At 41.6% G+C, this 26,593-nt stretch overlaps 1 protein-coding gene across 2 annotated transcripts in view; it reads left to right on the forward strand.

The window, feature by feature from the left end:
- Positions 1 to 19,597, forward strand: part of Pka-R1 (protein kinase, cAMP-dependent, regulatory subunit type 1) — a 194,568-nt gene extending 174,971 nt beyond the window's left edge. For both annotated transcript variants that reach the window (XM_080272982.1, XM_080272983.1), the window contains 2 exons: positions 4,601 to 4,688; positions 12,332 to 19,597. In XM_080272982.1, the coding sequence (XP_080129108.1) occupies positions 4,601 to 4,688; positions 12,332 to 12,416 (173 nt within the window). In that variant the 3' untranslated portion in view covers positions 12,417 to 19,597. The remainder of the gene's footprint in view (positions 1 to 4,600; positions 4,689 to 12,331) is intronic.
- Positions 19,598 to 26,593: the final 6,996 nt, after the last annotated feature.

A 26,593-nucleotide genomic window follows, 5' to 3' on the forward strand; every position in this document is an offset into this window, starting at 1 on the left:
ACATCCACATCTACCCCACAACGTTCCTTCACTTCTTCATTTGTCAACCTGTCCCTCCACGTCACTCCACATGCTCCTCTCAAGTAACTCATTTCCACTGCTCTCACTCTTGACTTGTTCCCCTCTTGCAAGGTCCATGCCTCGCTTCCATACGTCAGGGTAGGGATCACAATACCATCATGCAGTGACTTCTTTACTTCCATACTCACCTCCCTATTTCTCATCACTGCTTTCAGTGTACCAACAACCTTCCTTCCCTGCTGTACCCTTTCACGTACTTCATCCCCCAAAGTTCCATCTTTACTCATCACACTACCCAAGTACTTGAATGCACTCACATTCTCCATATCCTTGCCATCCAACCTCACTGCACATTCTGTGACTTCATTCCTCTCAAACACCATAACTTTACTTTTGTTTACATTAACTTTCAGCTTCCTCCTCCTACACACTGTCCCAAATTCATTCACCAAACCTTGCAACTCCCATTCATCTTCACTCAACAATACTGTATCATCAGCAAACAGCAACACCAGAAGCTTCCAAATCTCACCCTCATTCATTAGGGCCAGCCCCACATCCACTGCCCTACCTTGCACCTCCTTTACAACCCCATCCATATATATATTAAACAGCCATGGAGACATCACACACCCCTGTTTCAGTCCCACACTGAGATCAAAGAACTCACTCAGCTCACCATCCACTCGCACCGTAGCCCTAGCTCCCTCGTACATACTCTTCACAGAACTCAACAATTTCCCCTCCACTCCATATATTCTTAATACCTTCCACATACCTTGCCTATCTATTCTGTCATAAGCTTTCTCCAAGTCCATGAAGGCAGCATACACTTTCCTTCCCTTCTCTAGATACTTCTCCACTAAACATCTTAGAACAAATATCTGATCTACACACCCTTTTCCCTTCCTAAATCCCCCTTGTTCTTCTCCAACTAGCTCCTCTGTCATATGCCTAACCCTATCAATGAGTATTCTACCATATATTTTACCAGTCACACTAAGAAGGCAAATACCCCTATGGTTACCACATTCTTCTCTCTCCCCTTTTCCTTTGTACAGAGGAACAATTATACCTGATTTCCAGTCCCCTGGAACCCTTCCCTCTTCCCAAGCCAATCTACACAACTTCCATATCCACTCCACAACAATCTCGCCCCCATACCTAAGCATTTCACCACACACTCCATCAATTCCTGGGGCCTTTCCCAGCTTAATCTTCTTCATCTCTTCCACTACTTCCGCCCTACTGATCTCTTCCTCCCTCCTCTCATCTCTTCTTCTCCCAGCCATTCCCCAACCGCTTATACTCACACTGCTCTCACTGTCTACATTCAACAAATCCTCAAAGTGCTCCTTCCATCTCCTCAATTTCTCTCTCTTCTCCACCAACAATCTATTATTCCTATCTTTCACTCCCCTATTATTTCCCCTTTCACACTGCCTTACTTTCTTTACCTCCTTCCAAAACAATTTCTTACTCTCCTTCCATTTCACACTCAGATTCCTCCCAAACTCTTCATCCACTTTCTTCTTACTCTCCTTCACCAGTCTCTTAACCTCCCTTCTCCTGTTTACATATACCTCTCTCTTCTCTCTCTCATCTTCTCCCCTACCTCTACTCGCCAACCATTCATCATATGCCTTCTTCCTTTGTTCCACAGCTCGTTTCACCTCATCATTCCACCGTGCTGTCCCTTGTACACCCTTGCATCTCCTCCTTACTCCACAAACCGCCTCACACGCTGCGCCTATCTCCTCCGTGAATATCTTACATATGTCTTCCACCCCTTCCATCTGCTCTAGCTCATACCTTCCCAATCTTTCTTCCACTATGCTCTTATACTCTGTCATTTTCTCACTATCTTGCAATCTCTCCACTCTTCTCACAGGAGCTGCCTCCTCCTGTCTTCCCCTTCGCCTCCTCAACCACTTTCTTTGCATCTTTACCTTGGCCATCACTAAGTGATGGTCCGAGACTCCATTCCCCCACCCTCTCCACACTCTTGCATCCAACACTTGCCTTCTCATTCGCTCATCCACACACACGTAGTCTATCATTGCCTTTCGTTCAACAAGTTCACCATCCATCCTCCTCATTTCTCTCCATGTATACCAGTGGATCATCTTATGACGAAAGTAGGTGTTGGCTATTGCCAACCCCTTACAAGCACAGATGTCCACCAAAGCACTACCATTCCCATCTACTTCAGCTGGCACACCCCACTGACCAACCACTCCATCCACTCGTACATTCCCAACTTTGCCATTCATGTCTCCAATCAACAGCACTCTCTCGCTCCTCTCAAACTTGTCCATACATGCTTCTACTCTCGCCCAAAACTCATCTTTCACTCTTGCCACTCGATCCTCTGTTGGAGCGTACACACATACAATCGCCCATGCTTGTATACCTACTTTCATCCTCACCCATACAATCCTTGCACCCACTGTTCCATACTCTTTTATATTCTCCTTCCACTTCTTGCTTATCATCAGACATACTCCCTCTCTTGCCCTCTCATTCTCACTGACTCCCACACATATACCTACACCATATTCCCATTCTCTCACCTTTTCCCCTTTCCATTTAGTTTCAGTCAATCCACATATATCCACTTTTGCATCCTCAAGCACCTGAACAATCTCTCTCTCTTTCACTTCATCATTCACTCCTCTCACATTCCATGTTCCCACACTAAGAATGTCCTTTGTCCGTTCCTTAGTTGTCAACGTATGGTCCGTCTGGGTCCGAGGCGCTTTATTCGCTTTTTTAGTTAGTTCTTTTTACAGGGTGGGGCACTAACCCACCACCAACCCTTTTAGTCACCTCGTACAACAAGCAGGGATACTGGGGGAGTATTCTTGAAACCCCCCTACCCCCAGGGGGGCATAGCTGACTATGGGTAAGTCAGTTATGGCCTGTTCATAGATGAACAAGTGCATTTTCCCAATATCTGTTTTTGTGTCCAGGAAAGGACCATGGGAGAGACTAAAGGCTTTACAGAATAAAAAGTTTCTTGTGTGGTTTGTGACAAGAGAGAGAATGCCGGTTTTGTATAGTTGCAAGGCTTTAGACACAGGGAAAAGATTAAAGCATGGAATTGGGTAGGAGACAGAAATGTGCAGGGAAATGGCTGACCAAGCAAGGTGATCTGTTTTATTACCTGGGATACCTGTATGTCCAGGAACCCAGCGAAACTGAAGGGATTTATGAAAGACAGATATGCAGAACAGCCACTCTTGAACCTTAAATAAAAAAGAATGGGTGCAAGGGGTTGAATGAAGAAGCTGGAGAGCACTGAAGGAGTTGGAAGGAACAGCACATGAAGAGAATTGTGAAGTGTAAAGTTGATGCTGGACAAATTAATGACAGAGTTCAGCTGTCAGTACCTTGGCAGTTGATGGTAGATGGTATTGATATGAAGTGGAGGGAAAGAGAGCAGCACAGCTTGTTATAGATCCTGGACCCATCTATATTGACAGGAATTGTAGAGGAGTATGCACACACAAGTGTGTAAGGACAGAGAGTGAAATAAAATATGGGATGAGGATGACTTTGAGGAGGGTAAAATAGGTGAGCAAGTAGAGGAATGTGGTAAATGCCACTGAAGATAAAGGCAGGGATGGGAGGGGAGGATATTAGGTAATGATAACGAGGTGGAAACTAAGGAAGACTGCATTCTCACAAAGAAAGAGGATGATAGACAAAATCTATAAGGAAATGCTTTTGTTACCAGACATGAGATATTAAGGGATGAAGTGGAAGGAAACTAGCGGATTTTTGCATAAGACCGTAGAGAAAAGAACATACGACAGTGTGTAAGGGAGGGGGAACCTGATTCTGCATACAAACTAGAAATGGGAGTGGATTGAAAAGCTCCAGTTCCTAATCTGAGACCAAGGTGGCATTTAGAAGAGAGATGGGAGAAAGGGAAAGAAGAAGTGACAGTAGAAGAATAAGACCTCGTAAAATTAGTCGAGACAGCAATGGGGACCCAAGGTGAGGGGAGATGAGCAGGAAGGTCCCCACCCCACCTCAGTTGTCATCTCCAAAGTCACCTCATGGCAACAGCTGGCAAGGATATAGAGGGGTCTTCCCATATGTTATATAGGTAACAGGTTTGTGATGATGATGATGATTATAAACTATGTATAAAGTACAGTACTATGGAAGTAGGGGGCCGTCTCATATGAAATGTGGGTAATAGGGTTGTGATGATGATGTTGATGTGTTTATACTGTGTTATAAGCTTGCTTCTTCACCTAGAACTATGTTTGGCATCTCATGAAAAAATTATGATGTACCAGTAGTCTCCAAGTTTAGTAAGTTTCTGCAGTGGTAAGTCTAGTTTTTATATTTACTGTACTTCTGTTTAATTCCCTTGAAATAAGACCTCTTGAAGAATGTATATATTTTGATTAGTTGATAGTTCTCCTACTTCCATACTGTCTTATTCCTCATATATGGATGCTGCCTCACCCTGTCTCTAGATGGGAAATGATACTTTTGTGATACAGGGTCATATATTATACTGTAGTGTAATGTATGATGAATATTTAAGAATTTTATCTTCTAGGTGAAATTGCACTGCTGCTTGACCGACCTCGCGCAGCCACAGTCATAGCTGATGGACCATTGAAGTGTGTCAAATTGGACCGAGCCAGGTGGGTTGCAGGTGTTAACACAAACTTTGCATTTTTCTTAATCTGTTATATGAGTTTGGAAATGTGAGTATGAAACAGAATTTGAAAGTGAATGTTGCAGGTAGTAAAGTTATGTTGTATAAATGAATGAAGTTCTAGGGTGGAGAGTGAGGCTGAATGGTCAGGAAATGAGTCCTTTCACATATTTAGGTTTGGGAGAGTGTGTAAGAAACGGAATCTAAAGGTGAATGTAGGGAAGAGTAAAGTGATGGTCTTTGAGAGAGGTGAAGTCAGTGAATGTACAGCGAGGTTGGATGGTGAGGAATTGGAAAATGTGAGTACGTTTAAGTACTTGGGTAGTATGATGAGTAAGGATGGAGGTTTGGAGGGTGAAGTGCTTGAAAGGGTACAGCAGGGAAGAAAGGCTGCTGGTTCTTTGAAAGCAGTGATAAGAAACAGGGAAGTGAAAAAGTTACTACATGACAGTATTGTGATACCAACTCTAACGTATGGAAGTGAAGCTTGGATGTTGTTGGAAGGACACAAGTCAAGAGTGAGAGCAGTGGAAATGAGTTATTTAAGAGGAGCCTGTGGAGTCACATGGAGAGACAGGCTGATGAATGAGGATATAAAGGAGCATTGTGGTGTGGATGTGGATGTGATAGGAAGCGTTATGAGGAACACACTGAGGTGGTTTGGCCATATGGAGAGGATGGAGGGTGAAAGACTGACGAAGAGAGTGTATGTGAGTGAGGTGGAGGGGGGAAGAGGGAGGGGGAGGCCGAGGATGAGATGGAGGGATGGGGTGGAGAGGTATATGAGAGAGGGGGGTGTGAGTTGGGAGCAGGGCAGTGAAATGGCGGGGGACAGGGTGACTTGGAGGCGATTTGTTTGTGGCCAACCCAAACGGGATTGAGGCGTCTGGCAATAGATAGATAGATAGGTACTGTACTGTGATGAGTGAGGATGGAAATTGAGGATGAAATGCAAGAAAGGGATCAGTACAGCAGGGAAGGAGGGTTGTAGGTACACTGAGGGCAGTTGTTGTTGTTGTTGATCTACCACAGTCTCTCTGGCTGAACAGACCATCTGCTGCAGGCAAGCAACTGCCCCTGCTGGGCTGTCCCATGCAGTGAACTGGTATTCCCTTGCGGTTGACAGCGGGCATAGGGAATAGTATGGAGGTTTGGTTTCTGGATGGATGCTGCATTTGCATCTTTCCACCCAGTTAATGGGCACTGTAGTAGACTCCACTTCACCCTGTAATTTGGTTATTTGGTTACCACCCAGCAATGTAAATGGAAGTGGTTTCATGGGTCACAGGAAACCATTAGGCCTGTCATGTGTAAAGCCACCTGAAGTGGAAACAGTATTTAAGAGTGACAGGAAGAGTGAGAGAAGGAGGAAGAGAGAGGGCAGACACGGAGATAGAATGAAAAAGGAGAAGGTGGAGGAAGTAGGTAGCATTACATAATGTGAGTGGATGTTGTTCACCACCCTACCACCACTGAGGGCAGTGTTAAGGAATAGGGAAGTGATCATGAAAAAAAAAGTTGTTGCACAACAGTATAGTAAACCCTCAATATATCAAACTAATTGGGGTAAAGGCTGATGACTTAACCAAAAGTTTGATATACCTGATGTTCATTGGGGAAACTGTAATGACCCCAGGTTTGGTTTATATCAAATCATGTTGAATGGATACATGACAGAATTATTCATGTTAACATTATTACTTCAGTTTTGTGTGGGGCTTGTGACGTATACCCTTACTGCTTTATAGATATTTCCAATCAGACAGAGTTGCAAATGAAAGAGTAAGGAATATTACGAGAGCGGAACCAGTTAATGAATATGTGAGACTGTCTTGCTTGAAGTGGCTGGGGCACATATACAGAAAAGAAGGCAGTTTAACCCCTAAAACGCGGCTGTGTACGGGCGATCCCCCCGCTGTGGCGGGGTTGTAGTGGGGTCTGAGTACCTGTGGAAAAATATTTGCCAAAAATCATAGATTAACCCTAGAGCATTAAAATTTTTATGGCATATATTACTTACATTCAGCTATCTCCTGAGCCACATGTTGAGCCTTCGTTGACTACCAAAGGACTTGTGAAGACTTGCAAAGTTGGGTAACAAAGTCTTCACTCTCACACCTCCAGAAACCCGGTTTTCTTTCTACCACAGCCTCAATCTGTCACAGTACACTTTATACAACAACGTACAGGTTGTTTGGAATCCGTATTTGTAAATAAGAACTGAAAATAAGGCTAAAATGGACGGAGCGCACGGCTGACATGCAGCGCGGTGGCGATCTTCCCGTCAATATTGTCACATTTGCCTTTTCTCGGCAAAAAACACATATACTCCTTTTTTTTTCCATCATAGGACTTCGCAAACGTTTGCCTGTCACTATTACGGCCATAATAATCAATGTCACTGCCAGTATTGTGGATTGGGACTGAGGAAGACCACCGCGGCGCGAGTTTATGCAGCCTTACGGCAGGCACTTTATTCTCGCTCCTGTCGGCCACTCGCACTTCATTTCTATCGCTCACTTTCACTGTATCTGTTTTTTTTTTTGCCTTATTCATCAGTGTCACTGTCCAGTGTTATAAAAATAATATTTTATACACAAAAAACTTTCACTTTCAGAACATAGAATAGGAAAATATGCTTTCATCTTTTTACACTGGAGTGACTGTCACTCGCAATACTTATATTATTACTATGTACAATTATTTACAACAAAAAACACTGTAACTGTCAGTGCTTTTACAAGTACATACACTAATTTTCACTCATCAGGCTGTCACTGTCAGCACGTAAAAGAAAACCAAACAATATTATCACTGTCACTCTCAGTATTTTTCCCAATATTTTTACCCTTATTTTCAAAATCTACTTAGGCTGTGGTAGTCAAAAAAACACGGGTAAGCACAGAGGGGAACTTTGCACTCTTTGCACTGCAAGGAGGTGCGCCTAAAAGTTCTTTCCTGCCTGGTAGTGTGGCTGCACACATGACACCTCCTCAGTGCTTTCCCCCTCTTTGCAGTGGCTGGCAGTGGCTCCAGGCGGTGTCGCTGAAGGTAGGCCATACACTGTAGGCGGTCTGGAGGTGTGTGAGGGTGGCGTTTAGGACCTGTAGAAAGCACCTGGCCGTAACGCTGAAGCAGCTGGTAGACACAAGTCTTGGAGAATCGTCTGAGAGAGTAGTTGGCTGGCTTCCTGTTCTTGATTTTATACAGGATGAAGGCGTTCAACATGCACATGTCAATCAAGTGCAAGAACACCTTCCTGTACCAACGACGATTTTTCCTCAGACAGTCAATCTCTCCAATCATCATATCCGACTTGTCCACCAGCCGCATATTGACGTTATAGTCAATGACAGCATCAGGCTTCATCACAGGCTCGCCAGTCCTTCTGTCGACCTTCCCTGTTGCCAGCATTTCACCCTTGTGTACTGTGGTGAGCATGTTCACGACTCTCTTATCATGCCACCTGATCGCAAGCATCTTGTCAGATTTCTTCAGGTGCACGTCTCCCGCTTTGACTTTTCAGCCTCGGGGAAGGCAGGGTAATGTGCCCTTTTACTTCTGACAGTGCCACAGGAGCCGACGCCGTGTTCAGAAAGGTACTTGGCGAGTTTTGGAGCTGTATAGTAATTGTCCGTATACAGGACATGATTCTCGCCAAAGTACTTTTCCAAAAGCACTTTCACCACAGAACCAGAGAATCCAAGGGGGTCAGTCTTATCCAAATCGAGATTGCTGGCGGTGTAGATGACGAAGTCAAGGATGAACCCCGTCTTGCAGTCGCACAGCACGAAAAACTTGATTCCAAAGCGGTGGCGTTTGCTTGGAATGTACTGGACGAACCGAAGACGGCCCCTGAACAATACCAAAGACTCGTCAATCACGACTTTCTTGAACGGGCGCAAGAACCTCGTAAACTTATCTTTGATCATGTTCAGGATTCCCCTCACTTTCCATAATGGGTCAGTTTGGGAAGGCTCATCATTATTCGCGAAGTGAAGATAAGTCATCAGCTGCCTAAAACGATCGCGGCTCATGTATTTATTGAATATGGGTGTTGGGCACAGCTCGTCGGAAGTCCAGTACTCTTCTAACTTATGTTTCCAGTTGTGCGGCATTAGCAACATCAATCCAATAAATACAAAAAGCTCGCGGATCGTAAGAGGCACCCATGATGCCATCCGCGACGTGGATGGCGTCGCAGCCTCACCTTCTCCTTCGCGAACTGGCGCATATTGCCCCTCGTACCTGTTTGTCTCGGTACAGATGTGCTCCATAACCTCGTCGTCAAGGAAGGCCAACAGGTAGTCAACGCATTCACCATCGTCGTCCACAGGGAAGTCAGCCTGAAGTCCACACTCACTGTCGTCAAAGGGCAGATCTTCAGGCACAAAATCTGATCCCTCTGACCACACGAAAGCATCTAAAGTTCCCTGCCTAGGCTGGGAGGTGCTTGGGGCGGCGGGGGGTGAGGCAGGTCGTGTGGGAGTGGGTGAGGCAGGCTGGGCAATAGTAGGTAAGGGAGAGGCTATCCCAGGCCGTGTTGGTGTTGTGGTGGTGGTGGTGGTGGTGGGAGGGACATTATCACTTGGGTCAAGGTCACCCGCGGTGGCGTGACTCCTGAGTTGCCTAGTGCGAGTTAGCCTAGGGGACTTAACTTTACTTACACGAACACTAGGCCAACGATAACCTCTCATACGTAAAATTGCTCGTTTACTTCCCTTTCTCGGTGGTGAAGGAGACTCCGACGACTCAGGAGACAGGACAGCAGACGAGGAGGACGAGAGAACAGGGCTGGGAGTACGTGGCGGGCTTGCAGTGGCGTGACGTGGCGTAGGGGACAATGGCGGTGCACTGGGGTCTACGCTCCTCTTCCTTTTTTCCCCCTTCCCATATTCGAGGCCCCTTTTCACTGGGGCCTTCCCTGTTGAGGTGCTGGGCACAGACACAGTCTCCTCCGGCACAGAAATAATCACTTCAGGGCCTGAATCAGCACTCGATTGTGTCTCGGATTCAGCCAGGCTAGACCAAACACCCACGTCACTGCCATAGTCCATAGAGGCTTTCAACAGTTCTGAGGCTATTGCAGAGTCACTTAGCCCCTTGGTAGTCACTGGTAAAGTTTTGAAGGGGGTTGAGGTAACAAAACCCTTTTTCGGAGGGCTAGAAGGCACGGAACTAGAAGAGCTCGAGCTTGACATGGTGTCACCGTGGCAGATTTGCGTGGACTGACGCTATTCTGGGGCAAACCGCGCGAAAAAATGACAGTGTGACAACTGGGGAAACAAGCGTTTCCCAATAGCAAAAAGTGCTTGCGAGATGACGGCGCAGATTGACACGTACCAGCCGTCCGCGCGTTGCCATATCGCACGACGAGGGAGGGCCGCGCATCGGTGCGTCGGTGGATAAAAAAAATGAGACTTGGCAACAACCGAGGTCAGTAGTACAAAGGTCAAGTGTGCTAAAAGTAGCTCACGGGTGGCAGGACTGATAGACAATACCAGCTGGAGCCTGCTTGCCAGCGGTTATTCAAAATTAACTCAAATCGCAAACGCGACGACCCGCCGTTCTGCCCTTTGGGCCGACCGTCGCAAATGCGACGATCCGCGTTTTAGGGGTTAATACAGGATGTTCCAGAGTGGACTGCTAGAGGAAGAAGAGGTAGAGGTAGGCCAAGGGAAACCTGGTTAAGGACAGTGAAAAGAGAAGCAGGAGAGGAGTGTTGGTGGGACCTGAAGGTGATGGCAAGAGACAAATATTGGTGGAGAAAGTTCATTGAGGCCCTATGCATCCCATGGGGTGCCACAGGAAGTGATTGATTGATTGATTGATAGATATCTCCAGTCAGTAATAAACAGGAGAACAGAAAAAACAGGAATAATTATTTTCCTTTTAATTGGTCTGGTGACACATCTGTCTATCTATCTATCAGTCTATTGCCAGACTTCTTAATCCTAAAAGGGGTGACCACGAACAAATCATCTCCATGTCACCCTGTCCCCCACCTTTGCACTACCCTGCTTCCAGCTTACACCTCCCTCTGTGATATACCTCTCCACTCCATCCCTTCATCTCATCTTTGGCCTCCACCTCACTCACACTCTCCTTTTCAGTCTTTTGCTCTCCATCCTCTCCACATGGTCAGATCACCTCAGTGTGTTTTTCCTAACACTTCTTATCACATCCACATCCACATCACAATGCTCCTTCACTTCCTCATTTGTCAGTCTGTCTCTCCATGTGACTCCATTATCTAGATAAATTGACCATCTATTCATTGTACTTAAAGGTTGTTCAGTAGGTTCAGAGAGGTCAGTATACTCGAAGTTTGGGTTAATGAGGTTCAGAATAGAGAGGGTTTAATGCATTATGATCCCCACCCAAATTGTATAGAAGGGAAGATTAGACTTTGTTGGAAAGACACAATTGAAGAGTGAGAGGAGTGGAAATGATTTACATGTATTTGAACAGAGCATATGAAGTTTCATGGACAGACAAGCAGACATATTAGGAACTTAAGGAGCATTATGGTGGTGTGTGGATGTGCTAAGGTGTCAAAAGAAGAACCTTGAGATTGTTTGGCCATGTGGAGAGATTGGAGTCTGAGGTATGGACTAGGAGAGAGTTTGTGTGTGAGGTGGAAGAGAGAAGGGGGGAAGGGAGACCAGGGATGTGGTGGAGAGGTATATGAATGAGGGTGGTGAGAGTTGGAAGTAGGATGACCTGATGGTGGAAGGCAGATCATAAGCAGTTTTATTCATAGGTTTCAGTATTTTGTGGCAGATCCATCAGTGAAACTGCATAAAACCTGGAGATGCGCAGTGTTGTGTTCATGATTTAAGATGTTCTAGCACTGTGTAACACTATGTGAAAAATGAAAGTTGTAAAGAATTAAAAGGGATAAAAGAATAGATATTAGAAAGGCAGTCCTTAACTTCTTGTGAGTCATTGGTATCACTAGATATTTGAGCATGTCTGCAGATTACTATATTACAGCACTGCAGTACTGTCATATTGCTGTTATTTTGTAATACAGTAACACCATCAACAATTTATAAGTATGAAAAAAAAAATTATTATTGTCTTATAATGGCATTTGCTTGTGGTGTTGCATAATTCCCAATTCCTTGTTAAAGAAAATTATTAGTCTGAAACATTGCAAAACTCTTCTCAGGTGAATGGATATATAGTCAGAAGCATAAAGTCGTGTAAAATCTTCTGCCATGTCTATTATACACTTGCAGCTTGTATGTCATTTTTCATCCCAGACACATCATCTCATGGAGAGTTATATATGAAATGAGAAACATGCCAAACCTCTCGTAATTTAAGAAAGTTAGTTGCTGAGGAGCAGTGAGGAGCAGTTTGTTCATTACTGTACTTTTACCATATTATCATCCAGACCTCCTTTCCCACCCTAGGGAAGGGTGAGGTGTAGCAACCTTCAGACAGCCCAAGTTTGCTCAGTCCAATGGGCCATGCTTCCATTCACTCATCATTCAAGCCCCCGGAATCCTGGTTCTATCTGATAAGCCAAAAACTTTCACCACATTCTGTAGCTTCTCATAAATATATTCGATATTGTAAAATGTTTACGTGGAAGGTAATTTATATATATTTATTTTTCAGATTTGAGCGTGTGCTTGGCAATTGTGGGGACATATTGAAACGGAACATTGAGCAGTACAACTCCTTCATAGCTCTCACGGTGTAAATTCCCTTGTTAGTTACCACATAGTCAATGTGTATGCAATCATGTAGGCTTGTTTGTGCGCAACTCCTTAGGCTCTTGTATGCAACCATATATGCTCCTGTTTAGGTGCTGAAGTAGGCCTACACACCAGTACAGGAACTTTGTTAAGTAGGTGTGTACACTGTGAAATGATTAGTTAGTCCTGTGTGCACTACTTTTGTAAATCCCTTCCACTTGTGAGAGGCACAGTAGTGTATGATGCTAGGGCTGGTATCATCTGTTACTTGTGATATATGTACAGGGAAGGTCAGTTTAACACCCATAGAACTTGGAGCTTATCAAACGATTATCCAGCGCAGTTAACCCAATGATCCGATGTGTTTCTTTCTTCCTGCTACCAAACAGTTTAATTCAGCTTAAGAGAGCACCCTAGTTGTGAAGGGGTTAGTGAAGGGTATATCTAACCCCTGCAGTTCAGAAAGTCTCTCCTAAGCTAAATAAATCATCCAGAGATAGCAAGAATAAAATGAAAAATGTCATGGTTGAGAAGGGACTGTTTTTAAAAGCACTGTTTCAGTGGAGTGTTAATTAACTCTTGACCTTGTCTGTACATTGGTGTCTCCTCTGATAATAGGATGAAGTAACTAATATTGATCATTATGTTACTTGTAATATGGCATGTATTTGGGGGTGAATGGAGAGTATATGCTTATGCTGTCAAATAATCCTCCTCCTTTTGTATCAGAGTGAAGGAGAGATGCTTCAGTATGCTCCTTCTCATATATTAGAAAGAATTTTAGTACAGATATTTGGTAACTGAAATAGAGAGCTGTAGAAGTAAAATAGATATGACTAATGATAATAGTAAGCAATCGGTATGCATCCCTGGAGCTTAGCTAGAAATGACCAGGGTAGTAGAGAAACATCTTTGCTCTCCATTTGTAATACTGAATATTATTTGGTAAAACAATGCAAAGCCTGTATAGTAACAGTTGCTTCACATGTAATTTACCAAGTATGAACTAAAACAGAGGCAATAGGAATTATGATGGCATGACTTGGACTTCATACATTTGCTTTACACGAAAGCAACCATGAAGCAACACCAGTGGCAGCATGTAGTTAGAGTTACTAGTGTTGCCAACCATAAAGTCCTCTTGGAGCGGCTACAGCAGCTTTGTTATTCTTTAGTGGTCAAGGTTCTTGGGGCCATTTTGATACTCTCTCAGAGCAAGTGTGTTGTTTACAGCCACATATAAGTGAGGGAGATATTATCTCCATGCACCTAAATATTAGCTTAATGTAGAAATTTATTAGATGAATAGTAGCTTGTAAAATAGTACAAGGTAGTCTGTATACTGTGCCTCAAAGACAGTCACCTGGAGGTACCGGTATCTAGTGTGTTGTGGGGATGGCTCAGTCTGCTGGTATGAGTAGTGCAAATGTTTTCTTGCCACATCAGAGTGGTTATCAATCATAAAATCAGTAGGCATAAAAAAAAAAAAAATGATACTAAAATAAAAAGGGTTAGGGGAAGTAATAAATTATGCAGGGCAGACATAAATAATGCTGACTGAGCCTTCCCCAGAACATACAAGTATTTGCCAACAACAAGGTAAGGGTGCACAGTATATAGTCCACTCTGTATATCATCATCATCATGATAAGACATAAAAGGAAGAAAATATTAATTAATTATTATTCATTTCACCAAGCCAGGATGGACATAATATGTAAACAAATTTATTGAGGTTAGATGAAGTACTGATATGAAACCCCCTCTTTTGTAAATCAAAATCCATTCTGTATACTGTATAAAGCAAGTGGATGAAGCTAGCTACTGTACTTTGTATTTGATTTGGAAACTATAGCTTTTGATCTAGTTAATACCCATACACACATGTCGGTACTGGCACAGAACTTGTTTCATAACTGCCCATCTTGCATGAAATGGCTCTTTTCACCGTGTAGAATGTTTTCAGTATCCATTAGACATCATGAGTTTAGTGATACCAAAAAGAGCATGTAAAACAGTTCTATGCCTGAGAAAAATAAATACCAAACAGTTTGTCACATTGTCTGTTTCAGAATTTTCTCAGGTTTATGGAACATTCAAAATACTGGTCGTTTTTGCAATGGGCTGGAAACTTTTTTCTTGATAGCATATTCTTTTTATGCCAGAAACAATGCATGGAAGGAAAAAAATACTCCAATCACTCTTCCATACTAAAAGGATGTCCGAGAACAGGTTCTGAGTTGGAACACTGACACCGGTGTGAGAGGGTTAAAGAGAGCCTTGTATTTGGTGTAGTAAGCTTTCCACCACTCTATTATTGGTTGCAAATCTTTGCTTTACTTGGGAGGCCATTGCAACATTTAATAATGTTTTTTTTTTTTATACTCTATATATACTGTTTACATTATATGTATTGTTTCAGATAATATAGGGAATTGGGACAAACACTGTTATATATTGTTATAGATAAGGATGAGCTTATACATGGACCATTGTTGGTACTAGTTGAATCAAGTTATGAGTGTTGTACATCCTTTGCACATGCTATAGATAAACCAGCAGTAATAAACTAGGCATTTGTCACCATATTAAGCGCAGGAAACAGTCAGTTATACACGTTTCATAATGATTTCAACAGTAAAAAAAAAAAAAAAAAAAAAAAAAATGTAACATTATTATGGGAACAGTGGTAGGAAGTTCCAGTGATTTTAGAAGTGGAGCTGTCTGGTGTGTAGGACAGATGAGTAAGGCTGAATGATATTAAAGGAAAGCAAATTCTGTTAAGAGTTCTGTGGCTTTATAATTTTTATAATAGGTTATCAGTACACTGGTTACAAATCACTGCTTTCTTGGATATAAAGTATACAAGAAAATTTATATGTTAAACTGTACTGTACATCATAACTGTAAACTTTCATGAATTTTTATGGCCCTCACCATATGTATAGCTAAAAGTCTTAAGTCTTGTTGTAAGAGATGAAATTTGCCTTTATGCATGGAGTTATTTTTACTTACAAAGCTACAGGGATTGCAATAGAAGTCACTAAGCTGTGTGGTGTTTTACTCTTGTGTGGTGAAGTATATATACATTTGTAAGTCAACTTTATCTCCAAGAGACCTGGTGTACTAATAATTGAGCCTCTTAACCATTATAATTTTAGAAAATACAGTTGTACAGTATTCAGAAAGTGAATTAACATACCCACAGGCAATCAGACAGGACTGTGATTTTTATTTTGTGTTGATACCTATATACTGGATTAGGTATGCTGATACTGTGAAAGCTTTTATTTTCACCAGTTTCATTTTCAAGTAACTGTTTATGAGTCTCAGTAGTTTTATGTAGCAAAAATGTTAATATTTACGTTGTGAATGCTTTGACTCCTTCACTACAATGATGTGTTTTATTTTTATTCAGGCTACTGCTAGATAATTTTTGTCAAGTTAGGAAGAACCTCTTGCAGTGAAAAGGTAAAATTCAGCTATATATGAGCACACAAGAATGAAAAGTGTTTCCCTAAGGGGAGTAAAATCCAGAGAGAACAAGAAAAATATTGAAACAGTGTGGTAAAGCAGTGTGGAGAGCTGCCATTAGGTGACTGAGGCCAACACATGCAAGCATGTTGGAGCCTTTTGAAAAGAAGCAAGAAAATGAGACTGATCGGATGAATGGGTTAGACACAGATAAAGACAGAAAGTGCTAGGATACTACTATAGATTTCCCATGTCTCTGCACTTGCCATCTTTTGGTGGTTTTATTCATCTTATGAACGACCTTTGTAACTGAAGGAATCCATGAAAGCATTAACTAAAGCCCCCTGGTGTTAAGAGTCTCTTAAGCAAAGTCAGAGTGTTGAGAGGGAGCAAGAATAAAATAAAAACTATTTCATTGGGCTGAAGGGGTTAATAAAACAGCACAGAAGTTTTCAAACACCAGTGAAATACCACTTTCTTATGGCAAGTACTATTGAGTTCTTTTCCTTTTCTTTAAGGAACAAAGCAAGAAGCAAGAATGTTGCATAACCAAAAAGCATACCAACAGTTTTTTTCTCAGAAAAAACTAAAAAAGTCTTCACATAAGTTAACAGTATATGGCCAGTGAGACCCCACCCTTCATGTACAATAGACCTTTACTGGAAAAATCATGTTAGGTACATGCAGACTTCGTAGTGAAAGTTTGGCATAACAGCAGAACTATTCAGTGAAGCCATAGGAGTGATGCATGTCTGGTCATGTACAGTTATGTCTGGAATTCCACTTATAATCAACACATTGCAGTTTGAAGTACCTGATTATGGGAAGAAGCAGTGTGTAATTCTTAAATGCACACAGTATTTAAAAATAACTTCCACTCAGTGGTAAATAGGATGCAAAAATTGTCAGCATATTTCTTTTGAACTCAAAGAATTCAAATGAATCATGAGTTTAAGAAATGTAAGTTTGTAAAAGTACATCAGTTGTAAAATAAAGTTATATTTATTCTAGAAAAGTTATTGATTGTCTATGAAATAAATTATTGTTAGCTATATCTAAAATGATACTGTGCTATAGCTTTTTGGAATCACGTAGATTTAGCATAGGTGGACAAGTTGTATCCCTGTGTACCCTCCCTGCATCCACCTGCTGGGAAGGTGGGTGTGTAGAGTAGCCGCTTGTGTCCGCCAGCTGGAGTGGCAAGGGGCAAGTATGAAGGGGATGTGGGCCTTTCTTGGCAAGGAAAGATTGGAGGCTTTACAATATGTACACGTTAATAATATCTTGCCTCTTAACTCTTCCAAATTCAGTCACTAAAAATAAAAGGGGGAGGGAAGGGAACCACAATTGGAGATGTTGTTGGGCATGGACTGCATGGTAGGGTAAAATAGAACAAGGGAGCAATGTGGGAATACCTTGCTTGTCAAATTGGTATTTGAGAATCTTTAGTTGTACTGTAGTTCATGTGATGCAAATGAGGCATCGCCCATCAAAGGACTATGTGCCTAAAGTCATCCAGTAATGCATCAACAAAATGCAGGTTTTAGCTGGGATGGTGTGTTGTGTCTATTTGATGGGGAAATCTTCATTCTGTATAATTCACTGCTGGTACTGAAACATATACCAGTATCAGAGATACAAAGGTGGCACAGCACACATCCCCTTCTGCCTCCTCTTACTGCCCCATGTGTCTGGCTCCCCTGCCTCTCTGTGCTCCTGGTGAGCATCTGAGGCCCTGCTGCAGCAAGTGCACAAGGTTTTTAAGGCAACACAAGCCATAAAATAAACCTTTAGTGTGTGTAAGGGTGTGTGTGTATGCCATGTTAAAGTTGAACTAAATTCTCTATATTTTCTCACTTGAGTTGCTGGCTATGTTGGTGATGTAAGAGTGATTACCCCTGTCATCAGACTAGGTGGACTCGGGCATGGCACAAGAGAGATTAATGTAATGGGTGGAACAACTCCACTGTTACCACCTTAACTCACCTGGTTTGCCAAAAACCTAGAAAGTAGTGGCCCTCATATGAACTGATACATATACAAGTATAGATTCATGGTGATTTGCTGAGTTAAAGTACTTCGCCTGAATGTGACCAGTAGGGCTCTGTATCCTTGGGGGTGGTTGGGGCTTATTGCTCATGTAATGTTGTTCAGGGGAAGGAAACTGGTGTCTTGCCATACATGCCTACCCCTGGGCCCATACCCTCATGATGGGCAATGCTGAGTAGGATGATTTATAGATGGGTGGATATTATGAATGGTTATGTTTTCCATAAGTAGCATAATCCCTGTAATATGCATCAAAAGCTGCAGCATAAACTTCACCAGAGCAGGTGAATGTAGGACTCAGAAACAGAGTTACACTATATTTGTGTCCTGTTAATTTTGTTACATAACACTCTCTTGACTGCCAGCCTGCCCACAGATGTCAGAGCTGTGATTATGATGCACAGTGCCTCTTGTGAATCAAACTGCAGTAATATGTTTTGAGTTTTGAGAACTCACTCAGTGACATGAGTAATTACCCTTGCATGTGGGAGTCTTGTGAGGTGTCATGCATGTAGATTCACTTTGCATATTGGTTGATTTAAGGAGGCTGTTTGATGAAGAACTCATGACAAAACTGAACATCCATGATCCTTGAGTAGGATTTAAATTATAAGTATTATACATGTTGAAGGGAATCATGTAAAATGTTAGTGCAGTGGCATACATAATTTGGTTATTCAGAGTTCATGGTGTATATTAAGTATATCTTATTGCACAGTCCTGTGGTGTACATTTATTAATATCTGGGTAAGTACTGAAATTATATATTTAGTTTGTTTTCTTGGTTTGTTGTAGCACCTGACTTCAAATATGTGTGGAGATTTGACAGTGCATGAACAGTATTTTATTTGAACTAAGCATTTTCTCTTCTCTAAATAATTAAGCATCTCATACAGATGAAGCAATGGATCTTTAGTAAATGGTAAAGCCAACTTTCCACAGTTCAATTTTCTAGTGCTGCACACTTTTTCTTTCTTTCTTTCTTTTTTTTTTTTTTTTCCATTTAGAGCAGTAATGGTTTAGCTCAGTCTCACAGATATATGCACAGTACATGCATATTTTGTAAATATTTGATACATAACCAGGTGTGTTTTGTTGAAGAATTATCTGGAGGCAAGTTAATTTAGGTACCAACAGGGAAGTTTCTAGGTATGACTTCTTCAAAAAACAGCCATATTGAAAATGGTAGAGTTTAAAACCCATGTAACAACTCAACTCTGCCTTCAAGTGAAACTTACTGAAACTGCAGGTCATGTATTTTTATTAAGCACTGTATTTATAAAGATGTTAAGGTTAATGTATTGCTGAATTAAATAATGCTTTATTTTGCTGTTTATGAAAATACTGTATAAGCATACTTTGGCCAACTAACCTCGGTAGTTAACAAGATATAGCAAATTCTGACAAATTTGAGGTGGTTTATTATTGTAATGTATTCCTGTCATGTTTATTACTAAAACAGTCAATTCCTTACATGATACTTCCATCATTTTTAATAATGTTTCAGTAATATTTAGTGCCAAAAAAAATAAATAAATAAATAACCTGTAAAGCACCACATTTCACCTCAAAAGTTTAATAACAATCAATTGCATAGGTTTATTTCTTCTTAGTAAGCTTCTGTGTCATAATTTTGCTGCCAAATAAAGTTTGAGGTACTGGATTGGAGCTTCCTTAAACATTCATGTGGCCATCTATAGTCATTTTGTTTTCACCTGACTGAACTGAACTGCTCCCACTACCAGAAATGCAAAGTTGTGATTGCATGAAATATCATGAGCCCTATTTGTGAGGTGAAAAGAAGTCATCATCGTTATCATCATCATCATCATCATCATCATCATCCAATCCTGTGGCACCCCATGAGGAGCATAGGAGCCCGGGGCTAGGCAGGTTGGTCCTGACATTTAAGGTGTGAGCGACCAGCCTCACTTATCCCTGAGTGGCATTACATGAGCAATAAACTCCAACCTTCCCTTGGATATAAAGCTGCACAGGCTCAATCCAATTGGAACACCTTAATTACCCACTAAACCACCAGGCGTCATAATTTGGTGAGATGGTTACCGCCCAGTGCGGTAAATGGTTTCCTAGTGTACAGGAAATCATCCTGCTTGTCACTGAGTGTAGAGTCACCCGTATACAGAAGGAAGGAAAGAATGAAGGAAAGAAAAACAGAAGAGGGAGTTTAAAGTCACCCGTAGGCAAAAGAAGGAGGAAAGAATGAAGGAAACAAAGACAGAATTGGAAGGAAGGAAAAAGGAAAGGAAGGGAGGAAAGGGCAGACACCCGAGAACAGCACTACATCAAGTGAGTGGACAGTGAGCACCCCCACCTACCACATAGAAGAAATTACTAGTCAAATTAACCCTCCAGTCTAGCTGCACTTGGCCATCTAAGCCGAAAAGGGTGAAGTATCTTTGTCAGGTTAGAGGGGAGTGATAAGTGTTTATAAACATCTGTTGCATATGGTACAGTATTACCATGATTGTGGTAATTTAGAAGAGCAGAGAGCCATTGCAAGGGCACATAGAGGTTGGGAAAAGTGTAGAAACTTGTTGCCAGTCCTGGAATATTTGGTTCACGAGAGGGAAATTATTTAGTACTTATTGTATATTTGGCAGTGGAACAAGGTGTAAAGGAAGAGTGAAACAGAAATGAAACAACTTGAGAATGATCCAGTGGGTACATTGAGTAAAGGTGGATGATGGGACATCTGTAGAAAAGTTGAGAAGATGGATGAAAATAAAAAGAATTAGGAAGTAGAAAAACAAAAACTGAGACGATGGGAATAATTTGAGAGGATGGACCAGGGAAGCTGGGTGAGCAGGTGGTAGCCAAGTCAGTCTGGGGGGTAGTCTCCTGGCCCAGCAGATGTGAGTTTGATTCCTGGCTAGGACAGGGAATTAAGAACTTGAATTTTGATAAAAAATAGACTTCACTGATCAACCATAAAACCCTCTCCCTCCTGATGTCCATCATAGGTATCCTTAAAGCAAGTTGAGTTCACCCAGCAAGGCTTAGATCAGGATATCATGTCTCCCAGCCCTATTGACTTATCAGCTTAGATCTGAGTAGGGCTGAATCACAAATGACATGTGGTGATAGTTGGTGGTGACCATCATCCACTCACGTGATATGCTGTCTACTTGGTCCTTCACCTTTATCATTCTTTTTCCTTGTCTGTCCTCTTATGTTCCTATTTCTCTCATCCTTTCTATCATTTTTAAGTTCTCTTCTTATCACTTCGAGTGTCTGCAGTAACAAAACTAATAGGTTTCTGCAATCCAGGAAACATTTACAATGCTGGGTAGTAATCATGTAACCAACTAATGGAGTGACGTGAAGCCTCCTATGGTGCTCTTGTTAACTAAGTGGAGAGACGCAAATGCAGCTTCCATCCGAGAACCAAATTTCCATACTCTCCTGTGCCTCACTGACAAAGTTTTGTCTGCTGCAAGGGAACATCAGTTCACTGCATTAGACAGCCCTGCAGGGGCAGTTGCTTCCTCTTGCATGATGGGTTTGCTTGGCTAGACAGACTGGTGTTACTCAATAACAACAACAGATGTGTGCCATGCTTGTGCAATATGTCCACACTGCATATCACAATGTTGTATGGCACAGCACATGATACATTAAGATGCAGATGCCACATTAGTGGTATAGGGAACCTGTGGGATTATCTTGTAGGGGCAGTTGCTTGTCTAAGGTCAGCAAGTCTGCATGGTCTATGAATCAGGGTTAAGTAACAACACCAGTAGTCATCAGAACCATGACATGATTCGGTGTGTGGATGGACAAGGGGCCCACCAAGATATAAGGTAATGTGGTAATGGGATGAGGGAATATAAACCACAGTTATAGAAAAAGAAAGACTATTTAGGGAATGGAAAAGGAGTGGTAACAGAGGAATTCATGACTCCTGAGCATGGAGCCAGAAAGATTTGTATTCTGCATAGGGCAAGGTCTGAATCCCTAGAGACCATGACTCGACAGCCTGAATAGTGTTGAAAGAAGGAATGTGGTATATTAGGTGGCTACAGAGATGACAAGAGAAAAAAAAGAATATAGGTGAGCAGAGTGTGTGTGGAGAATGATGAAGGAGGGGTTGTTGTTGGGTTGCCTGCAGTGTCTCAGAGGAGGAACACTGGAACAACATGGGACACTGATCACCCTCACTGGATCTCCAGTGAGATTAACGGCCTGGCTGCTGCACTCGCAGTGGGTGAGATGCCCCACGACAGCAGCACAGCTGGGGACCACACTCTACTTGGAGGGGATAGTTGGGAGGGTTTGGATCCCAGGAGATCCTGGGAGGTGGTGCCACTGCCAAGAGGCATCCCAGCGACACCTGAAGAAAGGGTGGTGGTGGATAGTGAGGATATTAAGGATGTGTGGAGAGCAAACTGCTGAAGGAGTTTGACTAGAACAGGAAAAGTTTGGAGATAGCAGATTCAGTGCTTGGCCTTTGGGTGATATTGGTACCATGAGAGAGGAACTCTGAGTGATGAGTGTTCCATGAATGATGGTGTGCATCAGGTGACAGTTTTAAGTCCCTTTTACTGTTGATCATGATGTATGAAGCTCTCATGTGACTTCTGAACTGGAGTCCCATGAGAGGTGTTCTATGCTGATGGCAGAAAATGAAACAGTAGCAGAGGAGAGAGGAATTGGAGAGATGGAATGAAAGACAAGGATTTGTGAGGAAATTATGCAAGTAAAAGTTATGGTATCAATAGGCTGCAAAATAATGCTGATTTTGAGAGAACGGTACATTTGGGAGAGTATAAAGAGGCATAGAGGTGAGAAAGGATTAATATTGATGGAGGGTCAGTTATGCAGAGAAGACTTATTTTGGGGACATGATAAATGCTGGAGGTGGGGCTGGAGCTGGCTTGGTAGCTTGGATATTGGATAAGGACACCCGCAGTGCTAAGGGGCCCATACTTGCAGCGTGTGTTAGGTGTATAATGATATACAATAGTGAGACTGATAGTAATGGAGGAGGGTATTTGTAGGCTCAAACGTAAAGAAATGGGGATGCTTTGATGGATGCTATTGCGTCTTTGAATAAGAGGTTGGGGAGGGGAGGACAGTGGATGAAGGGTTGAGGAGGAATGGGACATAAATGTGTTAGTTGTGTAATGAAAAGGGGTAGACTGAGATGATTTGAGGAAGAGGAGGATGTAGGATGACAAGAGGATGCAGAGGGTGGAGAGTAAAAGATAAGGGTAGAGTTGAAAGAAACATAATGTACTGACACTCATTCGAACATTCAAACAAGTGCGTTAAGGTTCGATTATGCCCGCTAGATACTTCAGCCGTGCATGCCTAGTTACAATATGACAGTAATGTTAGCCAGTGTTCGTTCACGTTCGTTCGCCAAGTGTAAATCCAATATAACAAAGGTTTACATGTTCATTGTATTTTTTGTATTGGATATTTCCAATTATTCCCATCGTTATCGTATTCACTTTTCTCGCACTTCCCTGCAGTTCCCAAAGTAGACTCTGCTCATATTTATTTTTTCTTAACATCTAACATTCATTGGTTTCCTTGTTCTTACTTCTTTGTTATCTTTATCTTGCACTTTTTCATCATTTTCTCTGTTTCTGTTTTCCCAGTTCCTCCCAAGTTTTCTTTTTATTGTTTTGTTCGGATGGATTTTTCAGCTTTGGCTTCGACGCACTTTTGTGAAGGTAAGCTTTCCATATTATTGAAATCAATGTTTACTCCAGCTCAGTTGATTTGTATTCAATCTAAACAAACACTCTTGGGTTTCTGCACATTTCTGTATTGCAAGCTTTCTCAATTTTTCAAATAAGTTATTTGACCACAGAAGGGACGATTGTAGCGCTAGTGTTTACATTGCAAGGGAGACATAATATGGTATATTGCAGTTACAGGCCTTATTAAATTGGCAAGTTAAAAATTTCGACTGGAAGTGGGGTAAGTAAAGAAACAGTACATCGTTTAGAACATTTAAAGGTCAGTTTTGGGAAATAAGTAATAGAAGGATATATGCCTTGTACCACCTGTCTGAAGTTAGTTTTCAGGACTACCTCCTCGTTCCAAATCTTATTGGTGAATGAATGAGTGTGTGGCCCATTCAGTTAAGGAGATTGGGTTAGTTTCTCCAAGGTCTATTAATTTTTATTTTAAATTCCGGAACGCCTCCTCGCCCCATCTCTAGGTAGGGAAATGGTCTGGTTAATGATGATGGTCAAATTACTGTAGACCATTGGATGCCATAGACGGCAGCCTTGGACAGCCTGTATGGTAGGAGCAGTCCCACCAACAAAGTATAAAACTTTTGTGAACAGATACGGTATCAAGTGGTAAATAGGGTAGTCTTTACCGTAGGAAGACATTTTACTATCTTGTTTTGCTGATTCTTTCAGTTTTTCCGTACTTTACCTTTTCATGAGATTCTGTAAGTATTGTCTAATTGCATTTTCAAGCTTCAGTATTTTTTTTTTTTTCTAAGTGTTTAAAATCATTTTAAAACGTTTGTTTGCAGACAGATGCTATCTTATGATGCACAAAGACAGACAGATGCCATTTTTTAACAAAATTACCCTTATCAGGGCCTAATAATCCAAATCTAACCCAAATTTTTGTAATAACCCAACCTTTATCTTAACCCAACCTAACCTATTCAATGCTAATTTAACCTTATCTAAGCTTTTGCACCAATAATGTCATAGTGAAGATCCTCACTACTTTGGCCAGATAGTCTAATACGGTACTCTATAAAGAAGCACATCGAAAATTTTTTTGTGAATTTTATGGCTGAATCTTAATATAGACCTGTACCGTATCAGTTATGTTCTGTGACTGTGTAAGTCATCTGTTAAACCCAAATTCAGCAAAATTAATATACCGGTACAGTATTATGATAGGGTAATTGTTGACAAACCTATAACACTGGATTCCTTAAGAAATAACGTGAATCAGGTTGTTGCGCAGTTCTAGGACAACTTTCTTCTGTGATGTTTCTTCTGCAAATAAAAAAATAAGTGAGATATTGTGTGGTCTTTAATGTGATGTTAAGACTGTAAAAATTAGCACTAACTTTTTTTTTTTTTTTTAATGGTGAAAATAACAGAAGCAAATTATTTTGAAGCCATTTTATGTATTAACCTACCCAAACACCATTTAACCCACCGTATCTTAAATCAGTGTCATTCAAGCCTAACCAAGACTAATTTCCAGTCTTATCTCATGTCATCGGCGGAGTCCACTTTGACTACCGTATGATTTCAAGCAGACCCACCACCAGTTCTCTGATTGGCTGAATCAGAACCATAATGCACCAGCAAAAACAAAAGCATACTGTTGCCTCTCCTGACACTGAGAGGGCTCTCCTTCCGTGCTAAGGGATCTTTGTATGTGGCATGTGTTAGAAGCGTAATGCTGTATGGTAGTGAGACCTGGGCAGTAAAGGAAGAGGATATTCGCAGGCACAAACGTACAGAAATGGCAATGATTAGATGGATGTGCAATGCATCTCTGAGTGTGAGGCCTGCGGGGGCTAGGTTTATGATAGAAGAGTTGAGAGGTAGGATGGGACTGGAGTGTATTGGTGTTGTGATGAGGAGAGGTAGATTGAGATGGTTTGGGCATGTGGAGAGGATAGGGGATGATAATTGGGTGCAGAAAATGAGAAGTGTTAATGTTGGGGGTAGGGTAGCAAGAGGTACCGTAGGCCAAAAAAGTCTTGGAACAAGGTCATTAAGTGTGACCTCAGGGATAATGGACTAAATAGGGAAGCTGCCAGAGAGCGAGCTGCATGGAGAGCCGCCATTAGGTGACCAAGGCCGACGCATGCAGTCGTGTTGCAGCCTTCAAAAACATAAAGAAACCACCAAGAAACAAAAACACATTACTTTTAATGGATGAAACGTAAATAAACCTCCAGTACAGGCACACTTTAGATCCCACAGAGTCTTGCATACAGTACTGTATTTTTGATTTGTGGAAGAAATGTCACTGAAGAAAAGTTGACTTAGTACTGTGTGACATGTTGATTCACATTCTTATTTCATAGGAATCTGGTATTATGATTTTGTAAGCATTATCTAATTGGCCATCGTAGGACACTACACTGGGGGTATCTTCTTAGGCCAGTTCAGCAGCTGCTGAATATCTGGCAAAACATATGAAATATGAAGGTTTCAAGGCTAATGCTAGGTGACTCTTTATATTCAGAAAAAGACATAACATTATGAAATGTTATTTAATTGAACAAAACATGTTTTGAGGCTATTTGGAATTGATATGTCTTCTTTATTACCAACTGTTACTCCCTGTGAACTTTGCTTGCAAGTGAGTATTAAAAACAGCCTTTTAAAATTTTTAGTCTGTGAATTTGAGAAGACACTGTAGGTACTGTATATTGTGACAGAATAACCGAATGCCACTGATTCTTTAGTGTAATGTGACGAGATAAATCATAGTTATTGGTTAGCTCCAACCCACACTCCTCTTCCTTCCTGCTTGCCGCCATCTTCATGCTGTAAATCTGACTGACATAAAGGTTAGTATTCATTTGTTAGCATATTTAGTAGAATTTTAAATTTTCCACAGTGTGAGACATACTACCTGTAATTGGCAAAAGGAAATCTCCAGCTTCCATACTAATACAAATTAAGTA

Source organism: Coenobita brevimanus, chromosome 52 (genome assembly GCF_032717465.1).
Source record: "Coenobita brevimanus isolate Jiangsu-jjx chromosome 52, ASM3271746v2, whole genome shotgun sequence".
Classification (NCBI taxonomy): domain Eukaryota; kingdom Metazoa; phylum Arthropoda; class Malacostraca; order Decapoda; family Coenobitidae; genus Coenobita; species Coenobita brevimanus.